Source organism: Manacus vitellinus, unplaced genomic scaffold, assembly GCF_001715985.3.
Source record: "Manacus vitellinus isolate BGI_N305 unplaced genomic scaffold, ASM171598v3 scaffold_22_pilon, whole genome shotgun sequence".
Classification (NCBI taxonomy): domain Eukaryota; kingdom Metazoa; phylum Chordata; class Aves; order Passeriformes; family Pipridae; genus Manacus; species Manacus vitellinus.
This window is the reverse complement of record NW_021939632.1, coordinates 3,774,176-3,790,136: the sequence shown is the minus strand read 5'-3', so window position 1 is coordinate 3,790,136 and position 15,961 is coordinate 3,774,176. Positions and strand designations below refer to the sequence as shown.

Here is a 15,961-nt window from a genome sequence, read left to right as displayed (position 1 = left end):
ATACAGAACAGGACAGGGAACAAGATAAAAGTGGAATATAAAAAAACTTAAAGTGGAGAATACAAACAGGGAAATTTAAGGAAGAACAAAGACAGATGAAGAGACAGGACTGAATAAGTTATCCAGGAAGATTTAAAGGATTTAATGCATAGCTTAGAAATGTGGAAAGGGAACCCATGAACTGTAGGATGGAATTAAGTCAGTCATGTCATAAGGAAGACAGATGCAGATCCCAACAGGGAGTGTGATATCTGTACTTATGCCTGCAAAGCAGAGGGAAAGGAGAGGGGGTTTGCTGCAGGGTTTCGTCAGAAGTGCTGTCACCCTGCTTCCTACTGAAGATTACATCCTATTTATTCTTCTGCAGGGAAGACCCTTCACTCAGAGATCTCTTTAGCATCTCTTTGCTAACCCTGGTTTGTATTCACTGTTGTGCAGCACATCATGGAAACACAGGCACTTTCTAGGCAGGTTACAGGTCTCTCAGCACTCTGGAATCCTACCTTAAAAGAGATGTTATGTCAAGTCATGCAGTAGGTGCTCCCTGCTGCTTCACTTAGATCAGGTGGTGGACACAGCAGCCTTGGGCCATCAGCTGCCTGTAGCAGACCTGCCCTCGAGTGCAGTGCTGCTGCAGCACTCGCCTCTGCCTTCATGACCCCACTCACCATGGCAGGGAGAGACGGTGCAAATGCCAAGTTACAAGCACAGTGATGGTACATGAGGCAGACAATAAATGAGCGAGTCTTACACTTGGTGCATGAGGTTTGGCGGTTCTGAGCTTACAATCAAAACAGGAAAGCAGAGCTACAAGTAAAGAGATATGCAGTTCTCAATGACTTTTATTTGCATTCTGCAATGATGATGTGATGGTCCATTTTAGATAATGGCTCATAGCTCTGAGTCTGTAAAAATAGCTGGGCTTTAAGAAAGTTAAGACAGATCAGGAACCTGTCACTCTGGGGTGGAGAGGGAAAGTCCAAGTGATGACTCACAGGTCTTTCCTAACTTCTACTACATTATTCTTATGGCAAGAAAGACAAAAGCTGATTATTACTGCTAATCACTATTGTGGCAATAGCTATGCATCAAAAAAAGATTTTCATTATGTTTGGGTAATGTAGTTTTCCCCTTATGAGCGGTTAAATGAGCTTAAATACACCTCAGCAAACAAGTAATTTCTTAATATATTTCACAAGGCATATCAGATCAGCTGCGTCAAGTGTAACACCACCCCAACCCCATCAGCTGGGTGGTACAGCATCCAAATATCTTGCTTCTGGTGGCACAGAGAAACTGGGAAGAAGCAGTTCTGCCAGTGCTGGCATAGTGTTTGGCAAGATGTTTCACCTTTTCTCCACCTGTGTCACCTGCTCCCTTTGTTTTGTCTACTTAGATGATGCCGGTGTTCCCCAGCACGGACTGTACAGGAGCAGCAGCCCTGGCTCCATGCCTTAGGAGCACACCACTGCCAGCACCGATTTGTGCCTTGCTTGTCTGTCGCTGCCTGTACGGGGAACACACGGAAACTCGTCACACACTTTATTAACAAATGCCAGCAAAAGACGCGGAACTCCCCAAAAGGGCAGGTAACGCTGCGGCCAGACCTCCCCTCCCCAGGGTGCAGGAGGCCTCCAGAGGGCACTGCAGCACTGAGGGTGTGCATGGATGTGCCCGGAATCGCCATCCTGCCTTCCAGGAGCCTGCAGATCAGGAGACCTCGAAAGCTAGAGAAATGCATTAATTTGTCTTCCGAGTGCTGCCTGTGTGGTCTGCATTATTTGAACTACAGAATGATCCAAACGAGCTTTCAAGATCTAGAAAGAAGTGCTGGAAGTGAATGGAAAATAAAAGTCCTGTAAATAAACTGGCAGAACAAAGTGACCTTGAAGAGTGTAGCACACTTCACATAAGAAACAGAAGATAACAGAAATATTCAGAGTCTTCGCTGGGAGTAAGAGAGAGTTGATGTAGTAGCTTTTGCACAGGACATGTAAGGGAATTATGTTGCTTAGTTTGGAAATGAGAAGAGTGTGAGAACAAGTACAGGCTCCTGAAGCAAGCAGGAATGCAGAAAGACCAAGGAAAGATGAGGCAAACAACTATGCATTGCCAGGTGTCAAGGAGCAGGGTAGCCAGGGCAGTGGAGACTCTTTTATTAAAGGAGAAGGGCATGGAGAGGAGCCTTTTAAAAGAATGAGCGCAAAGCAAGTCTTCTGTTTACTTACTGCTGAAGCTGGAGTGAGGAAGAAAGAACTATGCTCCAAGCTGAGCTTTTCTTTACACTTGTTTATGTGGCATCAAATATGTACAGTCACAGTGGGAGGAAGAACAGCAAGTGTGCTGTTCTAGGCATGGAGATGCTGTTTCCATATACATTTCTCTAGACTCATTGATGTTCATAAGCACGTGTTATCAAATCATATATAAAAATCAAATCTAATACTGAAATATGTAACCAAGAGCTGTAGCTAACCATCTCTAAAATGCTTCCACAAGCTCAATTCATGCTTCTTATAAAACATATTTATCCAGTGGTTTGTGCTTAATAATAAATTAAAATGCACTCTGAACAGATATGGTAACACTGGGATACTTAAGTGTGTCCCATGAGACCCCAAAGTTTCACAAAAATTTTCTCTCTTGTAATAAAAGAATGGAAATTAATGGTTATTAGTGCATTTTTCTTTAATATCTGGAAGGGAAAAATAGTTTAAAGTTAACAATAAAATACTGTCGCACTGTGTTTTTAAATGAAGTGTCGCCGGTTTGTGATGTAAGAAGTACAACACTAAATGGCTGAACTTCCCAAACTGCCAGTTCTGCAGTTTACCAATCACACCCTTCAGAGAACACAGAACTTTTATTAAACATGCCGGAGCTGGTAATTAGAATAGAAAAGGCCTGAAAATTGGAGAAAACTTCAGAAGCTGATGAAAATTTTGTATGTTCAGCAACTGACAGAATTTATGTTAAAAATAGCAAAAGTACTCACAAAATGTAGCAGATAACTCCTATACTCCACATATCTGTTTCATATCCAATGGGTTCATAGTTTATAACTTCTGGAGCCACAAACTCAGGTGTCCCAAAGAGAACTTTCAGAGAACCTGCATTTTCTGTGAAGAATGAAAGAGAAAACCATTAACTGCTGCGTGCAGATTTTTAAAACTAGTTATTCTCCAGTAACAGGAAAACCAGTTTTGCCCTTATATTTGTGATTTTTTAGATCTTTATCAGAACCACTGAACTGCTATTTTCTTAGCTGATACATGTATAGAAATAGATTTATTTATTAAGCATCCTCAAGCATATAGCACTGTACAATCACATAAGAAGCTTTGCAAGAAGCTTTCTTAGACCAAGTCTAAGAAAGAGGAAGAGCGTCACTGTTTAATTCATATTTGGATGTCTGAAGTACAAAAGTGTTTGAGCCTCCATCCCCTTAGCAGTTTCACAAGAGGATTGCAGGAATCCAGTGTTAGACAGAAGTTAAAGTTTTCACAAATTATCCAAGACTTATCACAGCTAAGGGCCCTGTGTGTTGTGGTAAAAAGAACCAGTAGTGATAAAATTATAATAACAAGAAATAACTATTTCAATACAACACATTTTTTCTAGCGTAAATAGGAAAGAAAATCAATAGTGGGTTGCATGTCTCTGAAATTTGAAGTGGCACCGACCAGCAGTGAAACAAGAAAGGAAACAGATGATGATCGTCTGTCAGATCACTGACTCTCAGTAAAGCTGGACTTGGGCATGCTCTCAAAACTAGTCCTGCCTACAACCACACCTGTGGAGATGCAAAGTGGTGAAGGGGAAGCACAAATCATCAGCCTTCAGTCATCAGCTGCTCCAACCTTTTATTCAGCTGGCCTGTAGCACAGGTGTTCCACATTTGTCTCTGCCTAAATACAGTGTGGATGCTTTTAAAATTATCTACAATGAGGCACCTGCTACCAGTATGAGCTGAAAGAATAAGGTCATGAGATGTGAACTCGCTTGTCATTTTTCCTATGCTGGCCCACCAGTATTGCTCCACTGGAAAATACAGTGTGAAGGTAGAAGAACAACCTGTTCATAACATAGTACTGCCAGTTTATTCTGCCAATGTGCAACTGAGTGATGCGTCTGACTTCTAGTCATAGTGTGAAACACAAGGTAAGTCACTAAGTTAGAAATTGTTAGGCAAACTCAATGGGCTCATTTTCATCAATGCTCATTCTAAATAGGATGGAAGAAGAAAAGAACAAGCAAGATGAAGAAGGAAGAAAACTAAGGAATAGATTAGCGACTGGGGGAAAAAACCCACATCCCAATAAAAGAATTGTATTATAAAAATATAAAAATGGCAGAAAATAAATTGTTTACGACTTGAAACAGGCTTGGATTTAGGTCAAGAAACTCTTGTCCAGTCTGCACATGTGCCTGAGTAATCAGTATCTGCCTTGAGTGAGATTCATTGCATTATGTTTATCTTTTGTGCAAGAGTAGCATCCAGATTAGGCACAGCAGAATGTCCTAGTAGGGGACCATTGCTCTCCCAAAGAGATTACCATCTAAATAAAACAGATATGGATGGGAAGGAAAACAGATGTAGCAGAGTCCAATCCTGCTCCTGTTAAGGTTACCATGAGTACAGATATTTGCAGCTCTATAATCAAGAGAAAAGCTTAAAAAAACCCCAAACAACATCAAATCAAAAGTTTTGAGAAGACTACAATAGAAGTGAATTGTCCACAACACTGAATCTTAATAGAATATTTTTATTTACCAGAACCTACTTTACCAGGTTTTGCAACAGAAACGCTGATCTCAGCCCTGACTCCACTCCCACTCTCACCTCCATTGAAAGCTCTTAAGGCATTTCATGAAATGTAATCAAACACCTAAGGTAGTGGTCTTTTGAGGTGTGGAAATCCCCAATGTACCACATGAAATCTGAAGGATATATGGGGTTAATAACTTGCCTAAAGATTTAACACTGTGCAACTTTCAAGCACTACTGCAGCAATTCACTCACGGTCACGCCTCTTTCCCATTTTAAATTCCGTGAAACCCTTTTTGCTCTGATTAAGTATGGTTATAGTAAACTAATTGCAGAAGCCTTATTGTCACATGTTTTCCCTGTTTTCAGAGACCCCTCCATGCAGGGAGTACCCATTTCCAGAGACACACAGACAGAAGAATGCCTGGGAGCAGCTGCAGGAAGTCACCCATATCCTCCCATGCAAGTTCACCAACATCAAGACCCTCCTGCCAGATCTCTGACTAGCCTTTAAAAAGCACATTCAAAAACCATTCCACAACATCCCTACAGTCACATAACCAGAGTTTTCTCATCCCAAAAAGTAAGATCCTTTTTCTGGTATCCAATCTGAAGCGACTTAGCCCAAAAGAAGGGCAATGTCTTCTTCACAGTGGCCATGAGGACGGAGAGATCACCCTTCCTTTTTCAAGTGCAAATAAGCCCAAGATCCCATTTTTCCATTTGACTTCTTTTTAAAGTCAACACCTACATTTTTTTTCTCACTGTCTTCATGAAAAGTTACTGAAATTTATGACAATGAACCTGTTTTCCAAAAGCCTAATCACGGTTGTCCAAATCTCAGGCTCAGATTTTCACATCCAAGTTTGGAGGCTTTTCTGCGCACTGTGTAAACTACCATGAGCCACTGTGTATGCAAAAGTCTGGTGTATGAAATGCACTGTCCATACATCAGAGAAATGTGGGGGTTTTTTTTGAAAACATGGCATTTGAGTGCAAGCATAAAGTGTGAAACAACTGATACAGCATTTTCTGTGTATAAAAGAAAAAAGAAAGGAAAAGAATAAGACCTTTTCTATGCAATAATATGTCAAATCTTTACCCAGTTGTTTACAAGCTTAGTACACAAGTAGGATCTGTGTTTGGAGATCCCTTAATTCAGACAGAAAGCTGACAAGCTAATTGGAAACTGTTGCTGACACTGTGTATAATCAACTGATTAAAAAAAAAATCTTTACAGTACTCAAAAATCATTCGCCTTTCTCCTCAAGAGGTTTATCTTAAACAATTTTCTACATGTCTTCCTCAGCACACCAAAAAAGGTCAGGAAAATATCCCACTGCAGCTTTGGTATTTCCTGACAGTGCAGGAGAACTAATTAGCTGCAGAAGATGACTGCAGAAGGAACTGATCTTAATATATTTAAAACTGATCAAAACAATGAATAATTAGAGGCATTAGTTTGCACTGGTTACAAAAAGTTAAAAGTAAATCTCAGAACCTGAAGTGCAGAGTCAGCCATTGCTCCCTTCAGCAATCCCTTGGTTGAGCAGTTTCTGCTCAGTCACAGTCAGGTCCGTAGTATGAGGGCTCCAGTCCCACATCTATCAATGCCAAAGTGACTTTGACAACCAATTTCAAAATCACAAAGTTTGAAGGAGCACAAGTGCCCTCAGTGCACCACGTAAGACAATTGACAAGAAGCAGGCATTAGTGAAAAGCATTTTTAGCAATTTTTGCAAGTAAATGAAACAGCAAAAGTTGTTTTCTGCTTTTGGAAATCATCTCAACCAAACTGTTACAATTGTCTTCCCAACGAACAGAGTGCTTTTGCTTTATGGGCATGAAATGGCAGGGCACTTTCTCTTCCTAGGGAAATGCCACACACAGCGGAGTTATCCAGAACAGCAGCTGATGAATAGCAAATACCTATAGTGGCCTTTGGCAAGAATTAGCAACATACTAAGCCATACAGCATTGTAAAATCAAAGTCAGCATCAGTGCCCATAGCTCTCCTCCTTCTACATCACAGAAAGTTACCTGGAGTTTAGAGATTTGCTACACATGGTACGACTGCAGCAGCTCACAAGCTGGTGTCAGCCAGGCAATGCACAAGATTACCAGAAAAATGGAAAAGCTGATGGATATGAACAGGCTACTGAAAATAGGATCTTCTGTTTGCTAAATGTCAGTTTAACTGTGGCCTGAAGTTAAAAGTAGTTGAAGAAGTTTCTATAAAAAGGCCATTCTGTGTTTACATTGTATCTCTTGTTGATGAAATCCACTCCCTGCAGCAATAAATGTATAGTTTTCAGGCTGACAGCTGGAACATCATGGGCTGAAATCTTTCACACACCTCTGATAACCAAAACATCAGCACTGGAACTTAGTTAACAGTTTATCTGTTTCCTCAACAAGAACAAAATCCAGTTCATGTTCCTAGAACACCATTGGCTCCTTTCTACTGAATGAACATAAATGGCAGTGATTTCTTTTTTTAATAAATAAAATAAATATCTTTGAGTTAACAGTGTCCGTGTGACCAAGATTCATGCAATACACTTTTGGAGCTGAACATCATGTAAAATTCTGAAGAGTGGATTTGTTTTCCCCCATTCATTTAAAAAAGTATTTTTTGTTTGTTTTCGTAAAATTATATTCTTGGGAATGCAGTAGTCTGTTACTTAAGTGTCAAAAGAACTAGGATGAGCAGCATTTAGGCAGATAACAAAAACCAGGTGGTAGTAATTCCAAAATGTACTCTTCCAAAAAACATTGTTCTATTTTTAATAAGTATTAAAAATAATTTTGTTAAAAAAGGAAGAGAAAAGATTGCAAGTAGGAATCTAGCTGTGGACCCCTTATATAGAGAGCAAGAATTCATATGAGTTGTCCCAATCAATTATTGTCAGTAGAGCCACAAATCTCAGCTCTCCCAGTAACAGGTTCATAAATTATTTTTGTTCCTTTTAATTCTTGGAATATTTTTTTTCTTTTGTGAAAATACAAGATTAAAAAAAGATCAGTGTGTGCTGATCACTAACACTGGAAGCACAACTGGAGGGCTGCTTTTTAGAGCTGAACTAATACTGAACAATGTGAAGACAAGAACCATTGAAGGTCTTTGGCTTTCAAGTTGCAAAGCATGCTGGAATCTTAGACCAAAATGAATGATAGAAAGCTGCTGAAAGCAGCTTAGGAAGAGGAGGAACTTGTCAAGTGGTACTTCCCCCTTTGTATTATTTTTAAGTAGTACTATTACACAGCTCCATATAGAATTCCTCTGATTTTTAACATGTATGAAAATATCCTGCTGTTTAAGTTAAGAAGTGATAAAACTAATGAGTAAATGCAAATCAACTATAGTTATCCAGATCTGAAAGACCTCTAGAAAATCACCTTAATTCCTGTGATTACAAAAAGTTCAAGGTTTTGTAGTATTCATGAAGTATTTAGTTAGAAAGTTAGTGATTTATAGTTTCCTGTAATAAATGTATTTGTTAACATTACCACTACTGTGTATTTTACCTGTAATCTACAGGGATACCCTACCTATAGGAACAGACACGTAGTTTGTATACAGTTCACTGCACACTCCTCTTGAATACCTTCTTTTTCCCTTTTTTATTTTTTCCTAAACCCAGAACTATTTATAGGAAACATTATTTACTCTTTATATATGAAAGACTATATTAGGTAGCATTGTCCTGCCCCTTTCCCCCATTCAAATTGAAATAGGCAGAGAAGTCATTACCTAATCTTCTTGCAAGTCCAAAGTCAATGAGTTTGATGCTTGTACCAGTTTTGTTGACACACATAATATTTTCTGGCTTCAAATCCAAGTGGACAATACCCTGCTTATGAATGTACTGAACTCCTTCTGAAATCTGCTTCATATATTTAATGCACTCTCTCTCTGTCAGCTCGAAGTCTTCATCAATGATGCGTTCGAAGAGCTCTCCTCCAGAAACCCTAGGAGAGACAGAATAAAAAGAGGACTTCTGCAACATTTTCATTTGGGGAGTAATCAAACTATTTCTTTTACAGAAATACAGAGTGTTCAAGCTTGCAGTAGTCACTTCAGGATGCAGTCTGTGTTTTGTAACGGCACTTTCCATAGGCACAAGGATAATATGGGAAGAATCACCTCTTGTGTGTGGTATAAATCAATAGATGTTTTCCACTCTGAATCTCTGCCCCAGGTGAGGGCTGTGAGACACCCATACTGTTACCCCAGGCAGTAGGGATTTATATCCTGCCTTTAGGATCCATCACCTGCAGCTGACAGTAAAGTGTGTGCCATGTGACTGTCACCCTGCTGACATGTGTTCATAACACCACTCCAGACTCCAAGCGCACGTTTCTCGTTGCTTCCTTCCCTCCTATGATCCACCACTACACAAGTGCAGACAACATAATTTAGAAATAAAGAAAACTAAAGTACGTAGAATGGGTCCCAGAAAAAGAGGACACAACTTCTAGCAGATGAGCAAAAATTTGGGAAGAGGAGAGATTGAGAGCAACAAAGAAAGGCTGAAGAAGGAAGAATTCTGATGATATGGTCAATTGGAATGCAAAGCTCAAAGGGTAAATTACTGACCCAAGTGAGTTCAGAGGGAATTTCCTCCTTAGCTATGACAGGACAAGGATATAACCCACAACACTTTCAGTGCTGCGTCCTCATCACACTCCTTGTAGGACAATTCCATTTTTATGCTTATTAAAGATGTGAAATAATTGGTCTTTTCACGGTAGAATCTCCTGGATTGAACTGTCAGTGGAACTAAAGTGGGACATTTTTAATCTACATTTAAAAAAGCATAATTTAAGTTGTGGTTTGTTAGTTTTGGTGGGGTTTTTTGTGTTTGGTCTTTTGTTTTGTTTTGTTTTACATTCTGAGTAATCACTCAACTGGTTTATCTGCTTGCATCCAAAGATGGGAAATACTTTTTTCTTATGCTGCAGGGGAATGACCCATTGAGAAAGGATCAAACAGTGATGAGAGCTTTGCTTTTAGAAATCTGTTCTAAATTAAAGACACCATAGTCTTTATATGGTTTAATATTTTGCAGCATTCGTGCTTATTGCCAAATGTAATTGCACATTTCACTTACAGAAAGAAAACACAAAACTGAAAGCTGGCCTTGCAATTCTTGCAGGTTGCCAGATATACGATTATATCCCTCAAATACCAAACTGAAATTGAAACATCTGGAGTTCTGGATGCATTTGTTGCTTTGGCTATAAGATTTTAAAAGAAATATGTAATTAGAAATGCTACTGCAGCTTCCTATGAGCATGAAAATAGTAAGAATAGCATATGTTTGACAAACCGAGAGGTTGTGTTGTATTAGAGCACATTTGTAACATAAAGCAATAATATGGCCAGAGCTGTTGAATAAACATTCAAGGGATCTAGTATTTTGTTACTTCAGTAAGACATTAACCAGAATGGAGGTGTTTATGAAAACATCTGCAGGCAAAACGTTTATATCTGGAGCACTGTGCAATTCCAAATGATAGTCATCCTAATACTAAAATGTACCAGTTGTTTTTGCCTGTTTAACACAGATAATCATGACTTATTTTTACTGTAAATGTGCCATAATTTTCAGATCCTTAAAGCAAAAACTTTTCAGAAATCATACCATTGTCTCAAACCCCCCTTTTTAGCATATTTTTGGAAATTAACTACTGTTAATACATCTGCGTGCTGGTTTTACCATGGGAGCTCTAGACACTCTGGTAGCAACGTTAGATTAAACTGCTATGCATTTATAGAATGAATAATGTTGCATTTATATCCCAAGCCAAATCCAGTTTAATTTTTGCCAGATTAGGAAGCTGAATCAAACCAGCGCAGATCAGGTTCTACCCATACACAGAAGGAGAAGTTGGCTTTGTTCAAACAGCCACAACTAGTTCAGAATCCTCTTTTGTCTTCTCTAGATGAGGCCATAGACGAAAATATTCATGTCTATAGAACCACAGAATACACATTTCAAAATTGTTTTATTATAAACTTTAGGTCGTGGAGGAACAGTGAGAAGAATCTGTTGTCCAGACAAATTCTCAGCTGCATTTTAATAAATCTATCTCCAAACCTTAGTGACTTGTTCTGACTTAAATCACACCAAATGAATGGAGTTTAGTGCTGAGATTTTTCTCCAATAATCTTAATTTGCAATACAATAATCTTTTTCTGATCTATGTCAAAATGAACTGACTATCTGAAGTATATAAAAACTTTAAGGCACTTATCCCCCGTGCTGAATGACATTTACAACATGATACTATTTTTCAGATTTAGTTTTTCCACTGAGATGCTTATTGTGGTACCAGTACCTTCCTATATTTGAAAAGGAAATGCCTGAGACTTGCCCCTGACTTCCAGCAAATGGTAGATGGAAAGGTTTTCAGGTAAGAACATCTTATTATAGTGTTTGATTTAAAATTAATAATAAAAAAATCTGATTTTAATTTAAATATGAAATCAAAGCATATAATATAGTGTAATGAAAAATATTAAAAGGAGAGAAGGTGAAGTCTAAAAGGTTCTAAGAAAGATATGGGAATAAAATTAAAATGAAAAATTTATAATAAATACCAGGAAGAAAATGCCAAAGCTGCTTCTTACCAATAGCTCCAATTCAAGTAGAGGGGGATCTGCTAAATTCCATTCACTACTAAAATCTGGTTTAAAATGAGACTAATAGCAGGTAAGCTGGATTTATTTGAAATCCGTGCATTACCACAGTTCTGCTGCAGGGCTGGGACACACTGCTGCTGCCTGCTGCTTGACACTTGGAACTTCCAGTGGGGTGTCTCAAAAGCCAGAAAAGGTGGCCACCCCAAACTAAAATCACATCCTAATTATACTGGTTAACAAAGCTACTTTAAATTTGATTGCACTTTTCCGTATTTTTGAAAAGTAAAACCCGCTTGCTGTCGGGGGGAACTAATGGAGTGTAAAGCCATATGCTATTCCAGACTCTTTATACATCTCCCTGTTTTCCATTAGGTTTGCCAGCTCCCAGTTCCAAGCTAAGTAGGGTTCCCTTCCCTTACCATCATCAGCTTGCTCAACTGCTCAGTCTAAAAATAAAAACACCTTCTTGCACATAAGTTCCAGGGTTGTAAAATCCAATTTTTGAAATATGCCAGTGCAGTAGTAGTTTGCACATAATCTAAGCAAGTGCCAAGCAAGCAAAATAGACATATAGTCTCCTTTGCCTCAAACAATTTCTATCTTACTCAGAACTTGCAGCTAGCAAAAAAACTGCTTCTCCTTCTTGCATCAGACAGCACATGAAGTAGGTGTGGCAGCAGAACAGTAACTGATGTAACTTTTTGGGAAAAACATCAGCACAGATCAGGATTTAATTTTCCTTTCAGCTGCTGCTGCCAAAAGTATGGGATTCAAACCAAGAAGGTGCATTATGGAGGATGCAAACAGTGGTCATGTTGGTCATTATTGTTTGTGAAGCCTGACCATTACTTTCCATTTTGAACTGTGTAGATTCTTCTCTTATAATAAATTTTGTTGCAAGAACATGTATTGAATCTTCTTTTTTTTTTCTTTTTTTTTTTCCTTTTTTTTTTTTCCCCTGGAAGTAAATATCTACTATCTTTAAACACAAAGGTACCCAAGTCACAGCCCTGTGAGATGCTTTACAGCACTGCTTCTGTGGTGCTTTTCTGCTGCTCCCCACAGTAGTGTGGCATGAGAAGCCCATGGTGAACAATTTCTGGGAGGTAAAAATGGGTTTTGCTGTCTTACTCAGCAAGAACAAGACAGTGGCATAGCCTGTCTTCAAATTCTTTGTTACTTAATTATATAGTTTTGGATGAAGTTACTTTCAAGTAAAGGAGAGATTCCCTTCTGCAACTGCTACACCTGGGCCGTCATGGAGAATTTGTGTATTGACCTTGGGGGCAGATCAATTAATGTTTAATTAGTTTTTAGGGAAAACAGCGTAATCTTTCTGCATCTACTGATCTAGATTTAGAACATTCACTGCCTTTACCTGTGGAGATTTTTTTATACAGAACTTGTTATAAATAAATGTTTTGCAATCAAAGTATTTATGTGTTGCAGGAAAACCACACTGGGCTAACCCTTTAAGGTCTCTTAAAAATATAAAAACAGGATATTATGAAAACTGAAGTGTTCCTAATATCTCTTGAGCACTATAAATTTGTCATGATAAATTTTTTATGGAAATTCAACTATTTTATTAGAATGTGGCTTAGATTTTTGCATTCTGATCCACATCTTTCCTACTGTCTGTTGTGCACCAACATTCAATTCTCTGCAAGCAACATCTGATATATTCTTCAATACATGTTTAGAACTGCCTAAAGGAAAAAAAGAATTCTCCTCCTTAAACACATTTTTAGTTCTAAATGAAAGTCCAAAATACAGCTTACTTTCTTTCTCTGCTCTCCCAAGCTGGCAATAAAAGAGTGAGCTGCAAACATGTACCACATGTACTTTAAAAAACAAGCAAACAAGACAATAAAAACTGTAACACATCTTCACAGATTTTTAAAAGACACAACACAGATTCACTTACACAGTTTAAACAAGTTGGATAAATACTTGGAAAACCTTGCAAGATGAGAAAGCCATCCAGGCCCTGCAAATCCTGAAGCTTTTGACAGTTCTACATCTGGGTAAGTTGCTACTTTTGTATACACAATTATTTTCAACATTATTACCTTTGCCAGTGTGATCTGCTTTATACTTACATTTCCAAGACCATAACGATGTTGGCTTTTTCTTCAAAGGCATCTACACATTGGACGAGTTTTGGATGATGTAGACAGTTCATGATGCTGATTTCATCCCTTATGTTCTCTTTTTCCTTAGCAGAATAGGCTTTGAAAAATTTTCCTGCCCAAACTTTTCCAGTCTTCTTTTCAACAAGCCTAAAGACTTGTCCAAATTTTCCCCTGAAAATATATAACTATTTCCATAAAATGTTTTTGCAATGTATGGGCCACCACGAATAGCAACATTTTACTAAATATTACAGCACAACCAGTCCATTCTGAAATAAAAGTGTCTTAATATCAATTATTGTTCTGTAATGATTTTGTGCAGAGTAATCTGCAAGAACTCCTGAATGAATACCACATTTAGAGATACCCTGCCACTCCAATGAGCAAGTTTTATATAAGTGTTCAAAAACTGGAATCCTACCAGGCTTTAACTCAAGTGACTGAAGTCTTTCTGCACAATTTTCTATAGGTTGTAGACCTCTGAAGGGGCAGCAGATGAGACATGGCAGACGTAGGATACAGGTGAAATTAGAATCTGAAATGCTCAGCACTGTTATTTCACACTGCTGTATATGTACAATTCTACCTCTATGTTACACTTATCAAGATTTATTAATGACAGCACACAGGATCCCCTGGCCTTCAGCACAAATCACTGAAAGATTATCATGGCATGCAGTTCACACAGCCACGAGTTGGAGCCCTGAGAAACACAGCCAGGCTAATCACTGACCTTCTCTTAGCAATACTATTAATGCTCTTTGGGATTATGACCCCTGTCAACAGAGGTTCCAGCCTATGGGCAGGATAATCTTATTACTGCTAATGGATATAATGGAAATGCAAGTACAAAATGTGTATCCTTTTTTTTCAGATAGCTTTTAGAACACTGACAAACAAATGAATCCTCTAGCTTTATTCATTTGTGGGCTCTGTTTTCCTTGCCACAAATACATGTAAGTGCCTATTTAAAATTATCAGTTAATAAGAGTAAATGATCTTTATGGAGTGGAAGCCAACAAACGTTAAAATCTATTTAGCAGGGGCCCAGCTGGAATGTTGAAAGTGCAAGACACCGTCAAAGAACGAATGCATGTGATCTTTATAATTGACTGGTAGCCTTGAAAACTCTATGTCTTGAAAAGCACAATACAGTACTTACGATCCCAGCCTCTCTTCAATGTTATAGACATCTGACACCTTCTGTTCAGTGTTGATTGTAACCGTCCGATATTCCACCTCTGTTTCTTTCCCCTCTACAAACAGGTATCAAGGGCCATGATTAAAACCTCCAGAAAACGTGAATGAAAAGCACAGACTTGCATTTGTCCTGTTTAAAATATGCACTTCTTACCATCGTCAGATAGCTCCGCTTCATCCTCTTTAGGTTCTGTGATGAATATAAAAGACACGAATAACATTTTATATAGGATATGGTAGTTACATAAGACAGTCAAATTATTCACAGTGACATGGACAACTGATAGATCCTATGGCAAAGCAGCAAAAAGCAGTCAGGGAGTTTGTGCATTAGCTTTATAGTTAAAATCTCTTTACCACTTCTACATGAGTATTAACTACACAATCACAGTCTGGTCACCATTTCTGAATACATCAAGTTCCTGTGGTTTGCAGTACTTGTCTATCACACCTGCCTAGTAGAAACATCAGCATAGTCCATCAGTTCAAAGTGACCTAAGAATTACCTCTAGGAATGTCTTAGGGAAATAGAAAATAAATTAAAAATATTAAAACCAATAACACTTCTGGTTCAATGACAAATCTTTTTCTAGCTTTGATATGCCTTTTTAGGATTGCAAAGCCAAATGTTAAGCAAGTTTGTACATGAAAAGATTTCTTGCAAAGCATCCAGACAAATTTTTCAGACTCAAGATATCAATAAAATTTGGACAGCATGCGTTTCTCTGAGCGTGGCTGAATTTTGTAATCATTGAGGTTCAAATGGAGCCTCAGTTCTGCAGCCAAAGACAGGCAAGATGTTGGCAAGCCCAGTGACCTAAGTCAGAGTAAAAGTTGACCTGAGTGTCTTGATTTTCATTTTTAATTTTCATATACATGAACTGCCAGTAGCACTGTTCTGTGAATTGCTCCCTATATTGCCTGCAGATATGCAGGGAAAGGGGGTATGGCTGGGATGTTGTTCTGTATTACTGAGATGGCTTGGGCTTGCTCCTAAGACCTGTGGCTATGACCAGTAATTTGAGAAGCTGCAAAGGCAGTTGCACAGTGACCTGTTCAATTCTCCCTGTAGCTGCTGAAGCTGCACTTTGCCATCGGAGAGTGCAAACCTAACCAAGGGATTTATCCCTGCTGTGTCAACAGATTTATGTTATGAAACATTAATTCAGTACTCTGGGTGCTGTGAGGTGCTTAAGAGTACAGAGTTAT

The 15,961-nt window shown here is 38.5% G+C and overlaps 1 protein-coding gene across 3 annotated transcripts in view; it reads right to left on the bottom strand.

The window, feature by feature from the left end:
• The window catches only part of MYLK (myosin light chain kinase), a 190,220-nt gene that overhangs the window by 12,463 nt on the left and 161,796 nt on the right, over positions 1-15,961 (bottom strand). For all 3 annotated transcript variants that reach the window (XM_029959831.1, XM_029959830.1, XM_029959832.1), the window contains exons 23-27: positions 14,907-14,942; positions 14,715-14,808; positions 13,520-13,723; positions 8,523-8,740; positions 2,996-3,119 (exon numbers count right to left, since the gene is read on the bottom strand). In XM_029959831.1, coding sequence (XP_029815691.1) covers positions 2,996-3,119; positions 8,523-8,740; positions 13,520-13,723; positions 14,715-14,808; positions 14,907-14,942 — 676 coding nt within the window. The remainder of the gene's footprint in view (positions 1-2,995; positions 3,120-8,522; positions 8,741-13,519; positions 13,724-14,714; positions 14,809-14,906; positions 14,943-15,961) is intronic.